General features: G+C 58.9%; 1 protein-coding gene across 1 annotated transcript; it reads left to right on the top strand.

Annotated features, from left to right (window-relative positions):
* Window positions 1-92: 92 nt before the first annotated feature.
* MPZ (myelin protein zero) lies at window positions 93-14,931 on the top strand. The gene is given in 6 exon segments (XM_054010834.1): window positions 93-242; window positions 8,546-8,712; window positions 8,809-9,022; window positions 10,767-10,902; window positions 12,186-12,246; window positions 12,904-14,931. Coding segments are annotated over 6 exon segments (948 nt in total). The 5' UTR covers window positions 93-175; the 3' UTR covers window positions 13,207-14,931.
* The last annotated feature ends 5,689 nt before the right edge of the window (window positions 14,932-20,620 follow it).

Below are 20,620 nucleotides of genomic sequence, written 5' to 3'. Positions count from 1 at the left end.
CACAGCCCCAGATGCCAGGCTCCCATTGGCCCGGGCGTTTTGCAGACCCTGCATCACTGAAGCCCTGGCTGTTTTTAAACCCAGGGGCCACTCTCCAGCCATCCTTCAGCGAGGAACTCTCGGCCCCACTGCTGGCTCGCCCATGCCGCTAGGAGTCATACAGTAACTGGAAGCCATGTGGTCCCAGGGCGCTTCGGGGAGTGGGAGCCTCGTGCTGGTCGCTGCCCTGTTCTTTGCACTGGGTAAGTGGCTTCTCCCGGGGGGTGGGGAGCTGTTCTCTCTTCCCCGAGAGACCGGCGGGGTGGCGAGGCACATGGTGGGAGTGGGCCCTGCCCTGCGAGGTGCATGTTTCGGCAGTAACCAGAAGCCACATGAGGCTGGGAGAGGGAGGCAGAGGATGAGAGGAGCAGCCCCAGTGCCAGGGATCAGTTGTCGGGGAGATGAGTTTTGTGACTGTTAGACTGGCAGTGTCTGCACCCTCTCCAGGAAGGTTCCTGCTGCTCCAGAAGCCACTCATACAGCCGGCGTTTCCCCTGCACTTTCCTCCCAGAGCATTCCAAAGTTTTTCCCAGGCCACAGGAACGGAGCCCAGCTGCATGAAGCTCTGGGCCTCTCCTCGGCGCCACCAGGGACGCAGCTGCCCTGTAAGGAGGGGTGCATGCAAGGGAGCTGGGGATATTAGTGGGGAAGGTCTGGGTGGGCAGAGCATTTCATGGGGGTCTCTGGAGTCACAGGAGCCAGAGGTGAGGCTGGAGCAGGATGGCTCCAGGAACTGTTTGAAGCATTACAGCTGCACCTCTATCCTTGAGCTGCCTCGTTGCTTTAAGCCAGTGACCTCCTGGCACGTCTGGTTCCCTTCTGTCCAGAGAGCCCTGCAGTCCTTGGGCACAGATAGGAGGGAAGAATCCTGCACCGGCCCTGGGAGATGCCTCCCCCATCCCTGGCTGGGGGCTGGGGCAAGAACCCAACTCTGGCTGGGGTATTGGTGCACACTGGGCTGAATCCTCTGGCGTGTTTCATTCCATGCATTCCAACGTGGGACGGTTCCTGGCTCCTGTCACTGCATTTCCCACCAACCTCCCTCTCGTCCTGTGGGGCAGAGACAGGATCCGGCTGTCTCAGAGCGCTGGCTGTTGGGGGCCGCTGCAGGGGCGCTTCCCTCTCCCTCTCCTTGGACCCCTGGGCTGGGCCTGGGGGGGCTGCCATTGTCACATCAGCACACGTTTCTGTTCATTGGAAGCTGGTAACAGATCCCATGTCTGTCGGGGGAGGGTGTAACAGGCTGACACATCCCGGACTGTAGCAGTCTCTCAGGGCCAGACTGGTAAAGGTATTTAGGTGCCTAGTGGGCAATGAAGTGTTTTTAAAAATCCCAGAAGGCTTCTAAATCCCTGTAACAATCTGGCCCTCCCCCCAGCAGTGACATGACACGTGCAGCGTCCCATGGCTCTCATGGCACCTCTCCCGTAGCTATCAGAGCATAGGAGCTGCTGCACCAGAATGGACGGTCGGTTTTGTATCCCTTCTCCTGCCATATGAAGTCAGATCACTGGTGTATCGAGCCCTATGTCCTGCATCTCCTTGGTCTATGTTGTCTGATATTACAAATCATACATGAAGCTAGAACCCATTCTTCCGCTGGGAATCACTGAATCTATAAATGTTACTGGACTGAGCCAGGTTGCTATCTACTCCTGTCCTGCCCTCCGTGGTACCGGGGCCTTTGGGCAAGCTTGCACATGGTGATGGGAAAACCCCTTCCTGACCCCAGCGTGATCAGCTCATACCCTGGAGCATGAAGTTTGCTCTCTCTGATTACCCCAACGGCCCATGTCAGCCCTAGTCAGTGTAGAACCTGGCGGGGTTCTAGCCGCAGGGTGTGTCTTGCTAGCCAGCTCATGCAGCAGTGAGTTCCACAGGTCAATTTCTCCTATGATCCCATCTCCTTCATCAAGATTAGCTGTCCAGTTCCCATCTTCCTCCCCACAGGGCGAGGGGAGGACAGGGAAGAGGCAGGCCCCTGACTCAGAGAACGCCCCAGAGGACAGAGCCGCAATGCATTCCTGCCAGCCCCCCACTCACTGCCTACCATGTCCCTGGAGTGGCAACAGGCAGCTCCTTGGAAGACGCCCACTGCCAGCTCCTGCCTTTATCCCAGAGCAGGGTTTGCCTTCGGGATCTCTTTTCCTCGGGCCAGTCGGGGATATTTGGCTCTGTGTCTCTCAAGGCAGCATCAGGCTGCAGCCCAGTGGTCAGGGCCAGAGCCCAGGCAGGACAGCATTGGCCTCATTGGTTTCTTGCCCCTTAGTTCTTCCCCCAGCCCAGGCTCCAGTGCCGGCTTCCTGGAGGCCCTTTGGCTCAGACTGCAGCCTGGCTACCATGTGAACGAACCTGTGCTCCTTGCTCTCCCAATGGAGCAGGGGTTGGGGAGACCCATGTGGGAAGATCCCCCTCCTCCCATCCCTTGCTTTCCTCCTGTCCTGACAGCCTGAAGGCTCAGAGACAGCGGGCACAGCCCTGTGTCCCGCCGAAGCAGTGCCTGCCTGGCGATGGCACCAGGAGCTCCCAGCCATTCAGCGCAGGCTGTGTAGAGCGGAAGAGAACTCGCCCATGTCTAGCTGAGCTCAGTCCCTGCCTGGGTTTGAGAAGAATGGGCCAGATCCCCACTGATGTGAGTCAGCCCCACTCCAGGGGCTGCCATTGGCACTAGGCTGAGTTACACTTGCCTTGAGGGCTAATTTACCATCGTCCTGCCCCTTGTGTGCGACAGCATTTACAGCTACTGTGCACTGGTGAAAATGCCCACACAAGGAACAGGGCAATACGTCTAGTGGTGAGAGGAGGCAGCTGCCACCAGAACTCCTGGGTTCTATTCCTGGCTTTGCCACTGATCTATTGTAGACTTTGAAATGCACCCATCACAGCCTCCTGGCCCAGATGACAGGGGTCTTTGGAGCAGGAGAACAGTTCTGCCACACGGACACTAAACTGGGAGGAGTGGTAGATACGCTGGAGGGTAGGGATAGGATACAGAGGGGCCTAGACAAATTAGAGGATTGGGCCAAAAGAAACCTGATGAGGTTCAACAAGGACAAGTGCAGAATCCTGCACTTAGGATTGAAGAATCCCATGCACTGCTACAGACTAGGGACCGAGTGGCTAGGCAGCAGTTCTGCAGAAAAGGACCTAGGGGTTACAGTGGATGAGAAGCTGGATATGAGTCAACAGTGTGCCCTTGTTGCCAAGAGGGCTAACGGCATTTTGGGCTGTATAAGTAGGGGCATTGCCAGCAGATCGAGGGACGTGATCATTTCCCTCTATTTGACATTGGTGAGGCCTCATCTGGAGCACTGTGTCCAGTTTTGGGCCCCACACTACAAGAAGGATGTGGAAAAATTGGAAAGAGTCCAGCGGAGGGCAACAAAAATGATTAGGGGGCTGGAGCACATGACTTATGAGGAGAGGCTGCAGAAGAGAAGAATGAGAGGGGATTTGATAGCTGCTTTCAGCTACCTGAAAGGGGGTTCCAGAGAGGATGGATCTAGACTGTTCTCAGTGGTACCAGATGACAGAACAAGGAGTAATGGTCTCAAGTTGCAGTGGGGGAGGTTTAGGTTGGATATTAGGAAAAACTTTTTCACTAGGAGGGTGGTGAAGCACTGGAATGGGTTCCCTAGGGAGGTGGTGGACTCTCTCTCCTTAGGGGTTTTTAAGGTCAGGCTTGACAAAGCCCTGGCTGGGATGACTTAGGTGGGGATTGGTCCTGCTTTGAGCAGGGCATTGGACTAGATGACCTCCTGAGGTCCCTTCCAACCCTAATATTGTATGATTCTATGAAACCCCCACCCACTGAAAACCATGGCCCTGGAATGGCAAAGGTCAGGGAGACCACCACCCCTGGCCCTCAGGGTTCAACTAACCCAGGGTTTAGCTGCACATAAACACTGGACTCCAACCCTGCAGGAGAATCGCACCGTAGTGGGGTCAGGAGAGCCAGCAGAGCCAGACTCTTCAGCATCTCAGGGACCAGGCCTCACCTCTTCATAAGATCATCATCCCAGGCGGTCTGAGCTGCCTCCATGGCGCAGGGCTGGGAGGGGGCTCACTTTGGGCTTTGCAGAGCTTCCATCCTGCAAACTGGAAGCAGCCAAGAAGCCAGTGCAGTCTGGGCAGCCCGTGTGATCCGCTCTGTGCCTAATGCAGTACCTGCAGCATCACAGAGGAAGCTGGGTGACCAACCTGCTCTGTAGCCTTGGGAGCAAGTCACACACACACACACACATGCCCTGTGACTCAGTTTCCCCATCTGTGCAGTGATGATCCTGACCGCCTCCCAGGAGGATGCAAGTGTTGGAGGTTCTCAGTGGGCAGGGTCTGGGGAGCAGAACGGGCATGTTCTCTCCTGCTGGGCAGCCTGGACCCTGCACTCTGGGGTTCAAGCACCTCATCCCTTGGCTCTTCCCTCTCCTCTCCCCCTATCCTCCCAGGGGCCCATGCACAGACACTAGCACAGGCTGAGGCACTCTGATGGCACCTTTCTCCGCTCACGTCCATGGCTAGCGAGCACAAGCAGAAGGGGGAGTTAAATCCGCAGCTGCCATTTCTCTGAGCACACAAAGGCCCGACTACGTGGTTGGTACCCCAGTGTGCTGGCATTTCCCATAACCACTCTGCTGCTGCTGAACTGCCACGGAGCCCACTTAGCACAGCTGCTCTGCCAGAGAGGGCTCCAGGTACGCCTGGGAGAAACACACCTGCCGTGCTGCACGGGGCACTAGTGCACCCAGCTAGAGCACACCTGCCGTGCTGCACGGGGCACTAGTGCACCCAACTAGAGCACACCTGCCGAGCTGCACGGGGCACTAGTGCACCCAGCTAGAGCACACCTGCCGTGCTGCACGGGGCACTAGTGCACCCAGCTAGAGTACACCTGCCGTGCTGAATGGGGCGCTAGTGCATCCAGCTAGAGCACACCTGCTGTGCTGAATGGGGCGCTAGTGCACCACGATAGAGCACACCTGCCATGCTGCAAAGTTTGCTTCCCCTTCTGTGGCACTGTCTGGGGAGGGAGTTCGCAGCCAGCCTCATGCGTCTGCCCCTTAGTTCACAGGGGAATGTCATTAACTGCCCCCATTGCCAGCTGTGAAGATCCAGCGATCTTCAGGGAAAGGACGTTTTACTGCAGAAAGCTCCTATTAAAGCACAAGCTCAAGGAGAGCTGGGCTGGGTGGTACAGAGAGCAGCACGAGGCTGGCACTGCCCACCTGGCAGACATGCCCCTACTCCTCTTACTGCCTGAAGCTGCCTCTACATGTCAGCTGTGGTGATTCCCTGCCCTTCCCCCGGACCTATGGCCCAATGGCTCAGTTTGTATTTGGTAGAATGCCACTAGCCACCCTTGGAGAGGCACCAGATAAGACGCTTTCCTGAATGCCAGCCTCAGCCAGCCCTGCTCCTGGCTGTGCTTGGTGCTTCTCAAGGCCCTTTCACATCCCAGACATCAGTGTATTTCTCCTCACAGCCCGGGAGAGGGCAGGAGAGGAAGTGAAACCCCGTGAGCTGAGTGACTGGCCCAAGGTTATGCAGGGAGCCCGCAGCAGGGAAGGGAATCGAAGGCAGGTCTCCCACTAGGGTTACCATACGTCCGGATTTTCCCGGACATGTCCGTCTTTTTGGGCCTCAAATCCCCGCCCAGGGGGAAATCCCAAAAAGCCGAACATGTCCAGGAAAATAGGGAGGGGCTGGCACCGCTGGGTGCTGGGCCGGGGACCGGGCCGGTGCTGGGGGTGCTCGGCCGAGGGCCGGCCCGGAGTCCGGGGGTGCTGGCCCGGGGGCCGTGGGTGCTGGCCCGGGGGTGCTGGGCCAGGGGCCGGGACCAGCAGTGCTGGGCTGGGGCCGGGGATGCTGGGCCAGAGGCCGGGGCCGGGCCGGGGCCGGCAGTACTAGGCCAGGGGCCGGGGCCGGCAGTACTAGGCTGGGGGCAGGGGCCAGGGGCCAGGGGTGCTGGGCTGGGGCCCGGGCCGGGGCCGGGGGTGCTGGGCCGGGGGCTGGGGCCAGGCCGGGGGCCAGCGGTGCTGGCCCGGGGGTGCTCGGCCGGGGGCTGGCCCGGGGCCGGCACCCCAGGGCCTGAGCCGAGCCAGGCTGGAGACGTTGGGGCCGGCCGCCGGAGGGAGCCGCTTGGTTCGGGGGGCCAGACTGGGCCGTGCCTCCTCCCCCCACCACACCCCAGCTTACCTGCTGCCTGCTTCAGGCTTCCCGCGAATCAAATGTTCACGGGAAGCAGTGGAGGGGGCGGAGTTGGGGTGGGGACTTTGGGAAAGGGGTGGAGTTGGGGCAAGGCCGGGGGCGGGGCCGGGGCCCCGTGGAGTGTCCTCTTTTTGGACACTCAAAATATGGAAACCCTATCTCCCACGGGCCCATCCTTCCGCTCTAGCCAGTCCGGGAGGGAAGGGAGACACAGGCCTGGTGCGCCCCTCTGCACAGTGACATTTCCCCACAGCGCTGGCCTGCCTGCTCAGTGTACATGGGGCTGGGGTGTGCAGGGTCTGACCCCCTTAGTCAGGGTGGGGCAGGGACACACCCCTTTCAGCTGCGGTGACTGAGGTGAGGCCAGCGGCTGACTGCAATGTCTGCATTACTGGAGCACAGCACAGCCTTCCAGCTCAGACATCCTGAGCTCCAGCAGCACCACTCTCCCCACAACCGGCCCCAGGGGCCCAGCCTGGCTCCCGGGACCAGCTGCCCATGGCAGTGGCCTGGGAGCAATTGTGGGTCCTTTGGTTGTGGGTCTTCTTTCTGCCCCATCCTTGGCCTGTTGAGTGCCACGGCTCCTGCCTGGCTGTGGCCAGCTGCCAGCTCCTACCGCTCCATCGGGCAGGATCTGCTGCCCATAGCAGGGAGAGAGGAGCAAAGCTGAGTGCTGGCTGGGCCCAGCTCATGCAGGGGCACCGAATGGGGCCCAGTGGCTCTAAACCACCCCGCTAGGGTGTGTCTTGCTAAGGGGCGGCGGTTGAGTCAGGTCCTAGGAGGAGCCATGGCTAAAACCAGCGACAAGGGGCACCCGGCACCTGCAGTAGGGAAGAAGTGGAGCTTAGCTAGCACTCATCAGCTAACCTCAGCTCCTCTCCTAGCCAGGATGAGGCCCAGCCCAGGCCACGGCAGCGCCTCTGACAATCCCTGCCCCATCCTCAGCGTTGACGTGGGGGCAGGAGGCGCCGTCCCTCACAGGGCTGCACTAGGGAATGGGAAGAGACATGGGTCGCAGAGGGCAGTGGCCCCGCAGGTGTCAGTCAGGGCATCCCCCGGCCTAGGGCAGCTGTGAATGGCCATCTAGCCAGTGGCGCTGGTCCAGTCTGGACAGACATTCCTGAGGGGTGTCTGGCCCCGTTGCTCTGTCTGGCCCAGGACTTGCCCCTCAAGCCAGCGAGAGGGTGAGACCCCACATTGGGTAGCCAGGGTGGAACAGCAGGGAAATCTCCCTCCACTGTCAGGAATGTCAGCTCGGGGGTGGACAAAGGCCTGGGCGAGTGCCTGTCTGGAGCACAATTCCCCCTTTGAGCTGCCAGCTTAGCATCACCCAAGTGGCTCCAGCACGCCCAGCAATGTTCTGGCCCTCGACCCAGAGCCCAGTGAGCCCGCCAAAGCCTCCTCCAGCAGAGCTGGGCCGGGCGGAGGGGAGGGGACTAGAACAAAGCCATACACAGCGGGGACAATGGGCCAGTGTCAGGGCCCAGCCCTTGTGTATTCTCCAAAATGGAACAAAGGGGCCTTTGCCCCCCCAGCCGGCATGTTTCCAGCGAGAGCTGTGCCAAGGTGGGCACGCAGCCTCCTGAGGGAGCCATGCGCCTGCTGGCCTGGGAGTCAGGGCTGGCTGAGACCAACTAGAGAATTCAGTGACCGCATTGCCTAGGGGCTTCTGCTAACACACACACACACACACACCGGCACCGAGGATGGAAACCCCTCTAGACTCTCCATGCCCAGCACAGCACCGGGCATGCCACCGGTGACGGAGATGGCGCCCTCATGTGGCATAGCCCTACACCACTGCACAGGGGCTATCGTAAGAGGGAGTCCCATAGGAGCTGCTAACATCTCCTTCCACTGCACAGCCTGGACAGCCTCTGCCTGCCGGGACAGGCGCTGTGTGACACCCGGTGCTACGCTTTGGCTCCACGTACGGGGGAAGGATCTCATTGTGGGTAAAGCACCGGCCTGGCATCCAGGCTGTCTACGCTACAGTAGTGACTCTGCTACTACCTGGCTACGTGACCTTGGGCAAATCACTGTGCTCCGCGTGTGACACAGAGACACCAAAGCCCCGGGCTGTGGCAGGGCTTCCCTGAGCTGGGAGAGAGAGAGAATTGTCCTTTACTAGCTGGGACTCTCCATTGCTGGGTATTTTGCCCCTTTCCCGCCCACGCATGCAGATGTGGGCAGGGTGCCTAGGGGCCTAGCATACCTGCAGAGCAGTGGGCGGGGGCTGGCTGGGATCTGCTCCTGAGCAGGGGGACTGGAATGACTCTCCGGCTTTGTCTCCCTGCAGTGCTGGCTCCGACCCTGGCCATCCACGTTTACACACCCCGGGAGGTCCATGGCACGGTGGGATCACAGGTCACCCTCGCCTGCAGCTTTTGGTCCAGCGAGTGGATCTCTGAAGATGTCTCCATCACCTGGTTGTTCCAGCCAGAGAGCGGCAAGGACACCATCTCAGTAAGAGGCTGGTGGCCCTGCGTCCATCCTTCCTATCCCCTAGGCTCTGCCCCGGCTTAGCTCGCATCCTCATCGCTCTCCTGTGTCTCCCCCCAGATATTCCACTTCGTGAAGGGGCAGCCCTATCTCAATGAAGTGGGCGCCTTCAAGAATCGCATGGAGTGGGTGGGGGACCCACACCGCAAGGACGGCTCCATCATCATCCACAACCTGGACTACACCGACAATGGCACCTTCACCTGCGACGTCAAGAACCCACCCGACATTGGCGGCAAGTCGTCTCAGGTCACCCTCTATGTCTTCGAGAAAGGTACGGCGGGAAGGCGCTCGGCACGTGGCCCTGCCCCCTGAGATGTGGGAGCCTGCTAACTTCCAGTCACAGCATCAACACCCTCCTCGCCTGCCCCTCGTTATCTGGGGTGCCCCACACCTGATCCCACCCCTCAGACTCGCATATGGTCCCACCCTGCCCCTCAACCCATACATGGTCCTGTCCTGCCCCTTCGACCCACACATGACCCCACCCTGCCCCTGAGACCCATGTGGTCCTGTCCCACCCCCAAGACTCACACATGACCCCATCTCACCCCTCAGACCCACACCTGACTCCAAACTGCCTCAGCCTGGGGTCTGGATGAGGAAACCCAGCATATGGAGAGCTTCTCTGCTCATGCTGGGTTCAGGCTGGCAGTTACTGGTCCGATCCTGCATGGAGCCGCACTCCCTCAGCACCTGCAGGAGTCAGGAGCTGAGAAAACTCAGAACCACATAGGCGCCGCACCTAAGTCGGGGATTCCCAGGGAAGGGACCCGGGGCTATCCTAACTTTGCCCCCACCGCCCTGGTGTGGTCCAGAGCCACCCCCGCCCCTTTGAGCCCTCAATAAGCCAGAGAGCCCACCCTCCTGCCACCTCCCCTTAACTCCACCCTCTGCACCCCCGTACTCTCTTCCCTCATGCCCCCTCTAAATTTAGCACACAGATCCCTTCCATGGCCCTTTCCATCCTTAACTCTGCCCTGGAGCAGATAACATCCAGCGCAGGGCTGACAGTGTTTCCAGTGATCACTGTTGATGTTCCAGCAGCACCTAAGGGTCCCAGCCAGGAGTGTAGGCCCTTTGTGCTAGGTGCTGCCCACAACACTGGACAAGGCCTTGGGGAGTAGCCCATAGGGAATAATCCTGCCCTGACACCCAGGTGAGGGACTGTAGAAACCTAACAGGACTTTTGCAGCTCTAACTCCTGGAGTCTTGGGGGCAGATCCCGAGGCCCCTACCAATGTGGGGAGATGGAAATGGTGGGTTGTGGTTGGAGAATGGAACTTCTGAAGAGCAAATCCTCTTGTTAAGCCAGTGGCAAGACTGGCAGCACCCCCAGCCCCGTTCCCCGCTCCACCACAGGCCCCGCTGCCTCAACACACCTTGGCAAGGAGTCCTGCAGTCACTGGAGGATGCCGCTATGTGCTAGTCTGCTGCCAGCCATTAGGGGCAGCACCGAGACCCCAAATAACTCATCTGACACAGCCATGACAGGGGACCCACCCCCAGGCAGTACCATGGGGGGCTGAACTGGAGCCATGTATCTTGGGCTGTCCCACCTCCCCAGCTCTGAGCATGAGCAGCGTTCTAGGTGTGCCTGTGTGTGCACTAATCCCAGCTGTGCCACCGACCTTGGGCAAGCCCCATCCCTTTGCTATGCCTCAGTTTCCCCTCCCACCCATTGTATATTCAGACTGTGAGCTCCCTGGAGACATTGTGTGTCTGTGCAGCACCTGGCACAACGAGGGTCTGTTCTCAGTTGGGTCATTCAGTGCGATAGTACTATAGATAATAAATACTGCTAAGGAACCATGTTCAGGGCCATGCCGAACCCCCATGGGTTACACAGATGTTAAGGTCAGAGGGCCCACCCTAGTCAGAGCTGCTGCAGAACCCAGGCCGGAGACCCTCCCCCAGGGCTTCCGGCCTCCAGCCTCTATCTGGCGGTTGAGCCAAAGTGGGGCTAGGGGCAGAGTCCTAGGGCATGTGCCTTGGTAACAGGTCCCTCTCCTCCTCAGTACCCATCAGGTACGGTGTGGTCTTGGGGGCCGTCATCGGAGGAGTGCTGGGGTTGGTCATCCTCGTGGTGGTGATAGGCTATCTCATCAGGTATTGCTGGCTAAGGAGGCAGGCAACGCTGCAGAGGCAACTCAGGTAGGGATGTGCTGGAGGGGCACGGCGTGGGCTGGGCTGGGGTGCTGGGAGATGGAGCACGGGGTGGAGCGCAGTGCAGGGGGTGGGGTGGGGAGATCACTGTGCTGGGAGGGGGGTTGGGGCTGGGGTGGGGGAAGTGCTGTGTAGGGGGCTGCATGTTGGGCTGGCATCCCCTAGGGGGTATCTGCAGGGGGAAGGCTCAGGTGACTAATTCACTCAGGGGATGGGTCAGGACCATGCTCATCCTGCCTCCTGCACTAGCTCCTCCTGCGATCTGCGGGGAAGCTACAGTGAGGCTGGTGTGAAGCCAGTGGCTCCGTTCAGAAGCCCCCGGCCAGTTCAGAGTCCAGTTGCCCCTGCTCTGCATCGCTTGGCAAGCTGGACACAAGCAAACAATCTGCATTTGAGTATGGCCATACGTCAGTGTCTACACGTAGGAGCAAAGAATGCAGGCCATGCTTACAGGGTAGGAGACTCTGCAAAAGATTTGGGGGTCAGGGCTCCCAGTGCGAGGCTGTGGCCAAAAGGGCCACTGCAATCCTTGGATACATCAACAGGGGAATATCAAGTTGGAGTAGGGAGGTTATTTTACCTCTGTATCTGGCACAGGTGTGACCACTGCTGGAGCCTTGCATCCAGTTCAGGTGTCCACAATTCAAGAAAGATGTTGACAAACTGGAGAGGGGTCAGAAGAGAAGAGCCATGAGAACAATGAATGGTTTAGAAAACCTGCCTCCTAATGATAGATTCAAGGAGCTCAACGTATTTAGCTTAACAAAGAGAAAGTTCAGAGGTGACTTGATCACAGGCACCTGGCATTGGCCACTGTCGGTAGACAGGATACTGGGCTAGATGGACCTTTGGTCTGACCCAGTATGGCCATTCTTATGTTCTTATGTTTATGTACCTACATGGGGAGCAAATATTTAATAACTGGCTCGTCAGTCTAGCAAAGATCTAACACAATCCAATGGCTGGAAGTTGAAGCTAGACAAATTCAGACTAGACACAATGTGCAATTTTTTAGCAGTGAGGGTAATTAACCATTGGAAGAACTTACCAAAGGTGATGGGGGATTCTCCATCACTGGCCATTTTTAAATTGAGATGGGATGTTTTCCTAAAAGCTCTGCTCTACTTCAAACAGGAATTAATTCAGGCAAATCCTGTGATCTGTGTTATCCAGGAGGTCAGATTAGATGGTCACAATGGTCCTCTCTGGCCGTGGAATCTATGAATCAGGCGTCTTACTGGCAGTGCTGACCTATTTCTGTTCTCATTTAGTGCTATGGAGAAAGGCAAACTGCACCGGTCAGCCAAGGATTCATCAAAACGAGGCCGCCAGGTGAGCAGGAGAGAACATGACCGGGGCGGGGGAGGGGGAAGACTCATAAGCCAGCACTAACAGAGCTACTGCCAGCCCCAGATCTCAAAGGGGATAAAGCACCCGGGTTCCCCTTTGCAGACAGGGAAACACAGGCCCAGGGAGGAGCAGTGAGGCAGCAGGAGGCGGGACTAGAACCCACCTATCTCAGCTCCCAGCATCACACTCCAGCCTCACAAGGAAAACAACTGAGCCCTTGGCTGCCAGTGGGAGCACGCCCCTGGGAAGGAGAAAGGGAAGTAACCTGCTCTCCCTCAAGTCATTGGTAAATCTCCCGCTACCTCCAATGGGACCCACAGAAAGATCCAGAGTTAGGGCCTGATCCTGTGGGTTGCCCTTAGCTCCCCTGAATCCAGCAGCAGTTGAGGTCTCACAGCACCCCACGGGCTCACGGCCCAAGTGCCGGCGGGGATGGAAGGAGGGTTACAGACCTGGGAAACGGCCCAGCATGCTAAGCTCCCTCCCTCCCCCCCCCCCCCCCCCCGCTGCCCTGAGCCAGCCCTGACAGCCTTTGCTGCCGGCATCTCCCCACACACTTGGGGGTGGAGTTTACCTGTCAGCCACAGCCTCCCTGCCCCACTGCAGCTGCCAGCCTCACCGCTCTCCTTCCCCCCACAGCCCCCTGTCCTGTACGCCATGCTGGACCATAGCCGGAGCACCAAGTCGGCCAGTGAGAAGAAATCCAAGGGCGGCTTGGGCGAGTCCCGCAAGGACAAGAAATAGCGGTTAGCAGGCAGGGAAGGTACCCCCAAGGCGGGCGCCGAGTCCCCCCGCAGTTCAAAGGTCGTCATGACCATCGAGATGGAACTGAGGGGGGATGAGGCTGAGGCCACCGGCCTCAAACCCGCTGTCAAGTCCCCCAGCAAGAACAGCCTCAAAAACGCCCTGATGAACATCATCAAGATGGACTCAGAAAAATGATGAACGCCCCCAAACCGAGGAAAGGGGTGTCCTGCCCCTCCCCCTAGGCTTCCTGAGGGAGGGGGCCAGGATGCCTGCCCCATCGTCCCCTCCTCCTGGCTTCACCTCTCCGCACGACTCCGTGGAGAGCCTGCTCTCTGGTCCATCGGGCTGAGGGGCAGGGCTAGGCCATGGCCCACCAGCGCGGGCTCCCTCTCTCTAGGCTTAGCTGCAGAGGTTCCATGAACCTCAGTGCAGAGCAGCCGCATGTAGGAGCTTTGGGGAGACCAGAGGCAAGTTGGGATGGGGGCGTTAGCCCCTCCCGGCACCGCAGGCGAGACACTGCTAGGCAGAATCATGCATCCCTTCTAAGATAGCTGGTGTGAGGGCAATGCCAGCCCCATCAGCAGGCGCCTGGTTGGCGAGAGGTGCCAGGTTGCACCTGCCCTGGGGCTGTGTATGGATGAGGGAGGGAGTTGCCCTGGTGGGTCTGCGTGCACCACATATGGCCCCAAGCCGGCCAGGTGACACGAAGGCCTGGGACAGAGCGGAGGCGACGGCCCCAGGAGAGAAGGGTGCTGCCAGCGAGGCATCTCTCCTCCTGGTCCTGACTCCTCCGGGGCCTGCCCCTGCCCTCAGGCTGGGGGACCCTACAAGGATTTGGGTGTGGTCCTTGGACAGGGTCCTCACAGAAATGGCCGCCCAATGCCCTGGCCTGAGAGACATGGAAGCCACGAGGATGGGATGGCCAAGGCCCCTCGTCCCTGACATGAAGCCCCTGCGTACGGTACCTTCCACTGCGTGAACGTCTGTAAAAAAAACCTCCCCCGCCCGGCGCCCCGGGCACAGGTGTAATTTTTTATTTGAAGACACAATCAGTGATTCTGGGATTCAGCAGGATGGTTTAACCCCCAACTCCACACAGGCTTCCCTCGAGCAGGGGCAGCTAAGGGCACCAGCTAGTCCCACCCTGGTGCCTGCCAGCACCTGCCCTCCCACTCCCCAGCACTGTGATGTCTGCCCCGTGGCCCCTGCTCCCTGCCCCACAGACCATGTGGGAGTTACACCATCCTGGGACACCCCCAGCCCCCCGGCTCCAAACCTTTGGTGATGGAGGGGTTTTCATCCTCCGGGAGGGTTTTTACCTTGGATTCATCCCTTTTGCTCTTTCGTCCCTTCTTGCCATTTTCTCGTCTCTTCCTGTGACTGAGCACAAATGATGTCACACGGTGCCCCCGCCACCCTCGCTCCCTCCAGGTCTCTCCGCTCCTGCCCTGCCCATTTTCAGATTAACCCTGTCGTGATGACGCACTTGGTAACCCCCCCCTGTGCCCCTGGGGCCCCTCGCCAGCCACCAAAGGCTCCTGGAGGAGGGGAGACTGCCTCAAGGCCAGGAGGTGCTACATTGAGGACCCCCTGCCCAGGCTGCTGCTGGGACCCCCATCTCCCATGGCCTCCTCTCTGCCCCAAAACTGGGCTGCCCTTCTCCCAAGGACGAGCCAGGGCTGGCTGTGCCCTAGGGACCAGGCCAGCGGGTCGCTCTGTGTGTATGTGGATACAGCAGTATCTATGGCAGGCTGTGGGCACGCGCTGTGCAGATAACATCCGTCCATGAGGAGCTGTTCTAAACCACTAAACTGCAGCTGTGTGTGTCCAGTGAAGCGTGGTGTATTTTCTACGTTCTGTACATTCCCCCGAGCAACAAAGACACCATTAAACCCTTAATAAAAACTGACATTTCTAGGAACAAACAGACAAACAAACAGGCTGGGCTTGTTATCCCGCATTCCCCGCCGTGGGTCGAGTGGCCTTTGCCACAGATCAGCCATAGGCAAGAGGAGCCCGGCTGGCTTAGTCAAAAGCATGCCACACGGCCTCAGCCCTGCCCAAGTGGGACCCCATGGAGGGATGAGCAGGGAATTCAGTCCTTGGCCTCTTTGCCCTGGAAGGGTCTGACACCATGCTGGGAATTTTGCCTTCGACTCACGTGGGCCCTGGAACCGGCCATTAGCACCACTGGAGTTTTGTGACATGGACAGTTGTTCCCTAGAATCCAACGAATACCCCAGCTCACGCTGCCACCCAAATGACCCACCCAGTGGCACAACTTTGGGTTGCTACCAGCTTGGGCTGGACTTGGACCCCTGAGCCCTCCCCCACTCAGGGACTAGACAGATGTGCCATGGCTTTCCTGTGCAGTGTCCAACCTGTGTGCACCTCTAGATCTGTCCCCATGTGCCACTGGGACTCTGCCCCTTCCCTGGCCGGCTCACTGACCCTGTGCCCAGTGTGTTGTGCTGAGAATCATTAACCCACCCTGAGAGTGCAGCCCTGTCTGGATAACACCCGCATAACACCATCAAGTTGTGTCCTTACCGCAGCGTTTGTCACAACACAACAGGTTGGCACCTATATGAAGATATACCTATCTCATAGAGCTGGAAGGGCCCCTGAAAGGTCATAGAGTCCAGCCCCCTGCCTTCACCAGCAGGACCAAGTACTGATTTTGCCCCAGATCCCTAAGTGGCCCCCTCAAGGACTGAACTCACAACCCGGGTTTAGCAGGCCAATGCTCAAACCACTGAGCTCTCCCTCCCCCACATCTAGGTTTGTCACAACACAACAGGATGGCACCTAGGTTTGTGTGTCCATCCCAAACACGCTGCCAGCCCAGGGCATTCTGGGAAAATCTGGGCAGCTATCCCATAGTGCCTTAGCAGGGTGAGGGGTGGCCAGAGGACATGCACACAGAGTGGCACCCAAGCAGTGCAGTAGGGGATGCCCCACTGCATGGGTTGCTGGAGGAGGAGGCATGTCCAAGCTGGTTCCATGGAACCAGTGGCGAGGTCCCAGCTACTCTGCAAATGATCATTGTGCCTAACTGGTGACATGCCACCCAAACCACCAGCAAGGGCCACATGTGGTTAGTTGCCCTGGCTACTCCCTGAGTGGCATATGGACACAGATCCTTTCCTGAGCCACCCACACTGTTAATCGGTTACAAACTCAGTGACAAGTTGGAGCCAGAAGCTGCTGAGCTCAGATCTCCGCCAGGCTCTGGGGGACACAACACTTGTGGCTGGATTATGGCAGGGGAAGGCTGGCACAGCCAAGCAGAGCTCGGTCAAGGGCATGAAGGAGCCCACCCCAGCCTTCTCCTCCCAATCCCAGGGGGGAGCCTGACCAGCTGGCTGGGAGAGGCAGCTGTGGATGTGGCAGGGCAGATGGATGGGGGAGAATCTGTCAGTGCTGACTCCCTGCACAGCTGCCTCCAACTACTCCCTTGGGGCCGGGCAGCCCCCTGTGCAGGGAACTCAGGACACTGCCCCAGCTGATGCTCCCAGAGTTTCCATTTTCAACAGGGGCACAGGGGTTGCATTGCTCATGGGAAGGGCAGGGCAAGGACCCCTTCACCCACAGGGACTCTTCCCCCACCTCAGACCTGCTCCCATGAGCTCCCCATGCACAGGAGGGGAGAGCAGCATTAGGTGAAGCTCAGTTGCAGCTTTTTCTTTGCAGGTTTGAGGGGTAGGATGCCAAGCAGGGGTCAGTTGGCCCACCCTGCCCCCGCTGGTCCCACGGTGGGGTTTGCGGGGGAACTGGACAGACTTCAAGAGCCACTGCGGCCCCTCAGTACCCTCTCACCCCATCCACTCCTGCTGTGGGTCCCCAGGTCACATCTGCCTAGTCCCTGAGGGGGGGATGCCCAGCCCCACCATTACCCGTGGCACCCAGCCAAGCACTGGAGCACACGTGTGAATAGGCACACTGGATCCCAGTGCCTTGGGTTCATGGTGTCTCAATTTCCCACGCCTTGTGCAGTCATTTGCACCAGCAAAGCACGGCTGCCATCCTGATCTGGCAGCACTTTGCCGCACTGGGCCCTGGTGTGGTACCCAGAACGGCACAGCGGGCAGGGCAGCAGCGAATCGGGGGCCCCCAAGTGCAAGGCCAGAAGGGGCTCCTCGGTTCATCCTGGCTGAGCTCAGGCCTAGCACCAGACAGAGAGCCTCACCCTGGGACTCCTGCTTCCAGCCCAGTGACTAGTGGGCTTGGGTTCCTCTAAGCTGGGTGACCTCCTCTGAGCCCAGAATGGGGGAGGCGGGTTGTGTCAGGGAGGGGCTTGCAGAAGAATCCCTTTCCAAGCCTCCTGCCCCCTGGAGCTACTCCCACTGTGCTCTGTGCCCAGCCCCTGGAGCCTGGCCAAGGGGCAGGGCTCATACTCTCCCTGCACAGAGAATCTCCCTTGATACCAGTCAGCTCTGTGTTCTTGGGGAACCAGGGCGCAGTAGCCAGACTCTCTGACTCACGAAGGACACCCTCCCCAGCCTCTGCTTGAACCAAAACCGATCAGAGAAAAGACTTGCAGAGAGCAGTGAACGGGATTGGGAGACACACCTAGTCCCCTCCTGACAAGGGTGACAAAATTAAGGCAACTTCCCTCGCCTCATCTTCATCAAAGATGGGACTGGGAGGCATCTCCATTAGCATACAGAATGGAGAACAGAGATTCCAAGGCAAGAACCGCACTGAACTCTGGGACCAGAAAAGCAGGAGAGCACTACATCATGGGGGATCTCTGCTCCAGATGTTAATGAACCCGCCTGCCCACACCCAGCTCAGTAGTTATCAGACCAATTCTAGTAATGAATCCTTGATTGATATCCAAAATACTGAAGCTGCCTAATTGCATTGTGAGCTCCCTGGAAGGAACACCACCCATAGCCAAGAGTAATCAGCTCCTATTGTCTAAAGAAAACCCTTGAGTCATCAGTTTACCCATAAGCAAATCTAGTGTTCTCCCTTGAACCATTGTTGTTTCCCTACAAAATCCCCTACCCACACTCAAGTAAGTGTTCTGATGCATGGATCCAAACTCTGCATCAGTTCCATTGGGACTTCCTCTTCTCCTGACTGATCGTGCTGGGGGCTCTGCCTGTCTCCAGCACTCAGGACCCTGAGCTACCACTGTGACGGAGCAGGGAGCAGGGCAGATTTGACCTGGGAATGTTGCAGGGGGGTTGCAGTGGGGATGTGGGACTTCCCTTGAAGGAAGCTACCTGAGCTGTAACCTGAGCCAGGAACGGGGGTGGGGAGAATTAACACCTTCTGCCCGGGAGACTGAACAAAGGAGAGGAGCAGCGGGAGGGGCTGGGAGTTTAGTTTCGGTTGGGGCTGGGTGGTGCAACGCAGGGAACCCCAAGCTGGGGTCTAAGCTCCCTGAACCTCCCAGAGGGACCTAATTGAGGGGGTCCGGTCGTACCTACACGCTCTGCTTGAGACTGTGTTCCTGTCCTTAAATAAACCTTCTGCTTTACTGGCTGGCTGAGAGTCGCAGTGAATCTCGGGAAGAGGGGTGCAGGGCCCTAACTCCCCCACAATCCGCAACACCTGGTGGCAGCGGTGGGATCTACTGCACCCCGTGGACGGCGCTTCCTGCAGTAAGTGACTGGGGAGCAGTAAAACGAAGGGGGATTGACGGGGACCAGGCGTGCTGAAGAGTGAGAGAGAGACGGTTATTACCCCTGGGAGTGTGTGACCAGCGAGAAGGACTTTTGCAGTAACAGGGTCCCCCGGGGGGATCGCAGCGAGTGGTCCCAGGGGCGGAGGAGTCTGCAGCTCGACCCTGGCAGAGAGGTGGTGACCTCGAGAAGGGCTGGCACACTAGGGGTCCCCCTGGGAACTGTGGGGAGCTGTGAGCACACAGGCCGGTGAGTGGCCAGCAGGAAGATGTATGCCAAGCGGCTTAAGAGCGACCTGGTGGAGCTGTGCAAGCAGAGGCGGCTGTGCATTGGGAGGCTCACCAAAGAACAGCTCATTGCCCAGCTGGAGGCGGAAGATCGCGCGAATGAACTGATCCCTGTGTCTCAGGGAAGCAGCCTGGCAGATGCAGCGCAGGCACCAGTGTCTGTCCCAGCTGGGAGTGGTCAGCCGGCTGCTGAGGGCTTCCCGAGACCCCTCCTTCCTATGCCTAGGGGAAGGGTGGGGAGAAGCCCAGCAAATACCGAGGGCGCCGTGACCCCCCCGGCCAGCAGGGGATCCCCCCGGCGAAGCCCGCCGGCCAGCAGAGGATCCTCCCGGCGACGTTCGGCATCCGGGGAGCGGAATTGGCTGGAATGGGAGAAAGAGCTAAAACTGAGGGAGCTGGAGGATCGTGAACAACAGAGACAGCATGAAGAGAGACAGCGTCAGCATGAACGGGAGGAGAAAGAGAGACAGCATCAGCGTGAAGAGAGACAGAGACAGCATGAACGGGAGGAGAAAGAGAGACAGAGACAGGAGAATGAGAGACAGCATCAGCGTGAACTGGAACTGGCGAGACTGAGGGGCAGCGAACCCCCGGCTGCGGTGAGTGAGGGGGGACCCAGGACTGCACGGAGCTTTGATAAGTGCATCATGGCCCCATACAAGGAGGGGGAGGACATGGATGACTTCCTGGAGGCCTTTGAGACGGCCTGCGAGCTGCACCGGGTTGATCCCGCGGACAGACTCCGGGTCCTTACCCCCTTACTGGACCCCAAATCCGTGGCATTGTACCGCCAACTGGGAGAGGCAGAGAAAGGGGACTACGAACTATTCAAAAGGGCCCTGCTACGAGAGTTTGGGCTGACTCCTGAGATGTACCGGGAAAGGTTCCGGAGTCAAGATAAAACCCCTGAGATCTCATATCTGCAACTAGCCGTCCGCATGGAAAGATATGCCAGCAAGTGGGCTGGTGGGGCCCAGACGAAGGAGGACCTGATTAAACTGCTGGTACTGGAGCAACTGTATGAGCGGTGCCCATCCGACCTGAGGCTGTGGTTGGTGGACAGAAAGCCAGAGAACCCGCGACACGCCGGGCAGCTGGCTGATGAGTTTGTAAAGAGCCGGTCAGGGGGTGGCAGGGAGGAGGCCCAAAGGAACAGGCCCGCCGCGATGCAGAGAGAGAGTCACCCTGGGACCTCCCAAAGGGGGAATATGGGGAATCCCCTCCCACGGGGAAGGCCCAGCATCAGGGACAACCGACTGGCTCGAGGGGACCCACGGGACCTGAGCTGCTATTACTGCGGCCGAAGAGGCCACGTTCGGGCCCAGTGCCCCAAGCTCAAGGACAGACTGAGCAGACCGAACCCGCACCGGGTTAACTTGGTAGAGGCCCAGACGGACGAGGGGCAGGCTTCCCACGCAAGAGGGGCTGGCAGCTTATCAACTGCTCAAGAGAGAGAAGGGCCCCCGGCCAGCTTCTCTGGGGGGCCAGATGCTCCGGATTCAAAGTTCTCCGTTTACAGGGTTGGTGCGGGGCTGTCCCTGCGGAGCGAGTGCCTTGTTCCCCTGGAGGTGGATGGGAAGAAAGTTTATGGATACTGGGACACGGGCGCAGAGGTGACACTGGCCCGGCCCGAGGTGGTGGCCCCAGATCGGGTGGTGCCCAACACCTTCCTGACCCTGACCGGGG

Source organism: Malaclemys terrapin, chromosome 21 (genome assembly GCF_027887155.1).
Source record: "Malaclemys terrapin pileata isolate rMalTer1 chromosome 21, rMalTer1.hap1, whole genome shotgun sequence".
NCBI lineage: Eukaryota > Metazoa > Chordata > Testudines > Emydidae > Malaclemys > Malaclemys terrapin.
The sequence above is the reverse complement of the archived record's forward strand: the minus strand, read 5'-3'. Positions and strand labels throughout refer to the sequence as shown.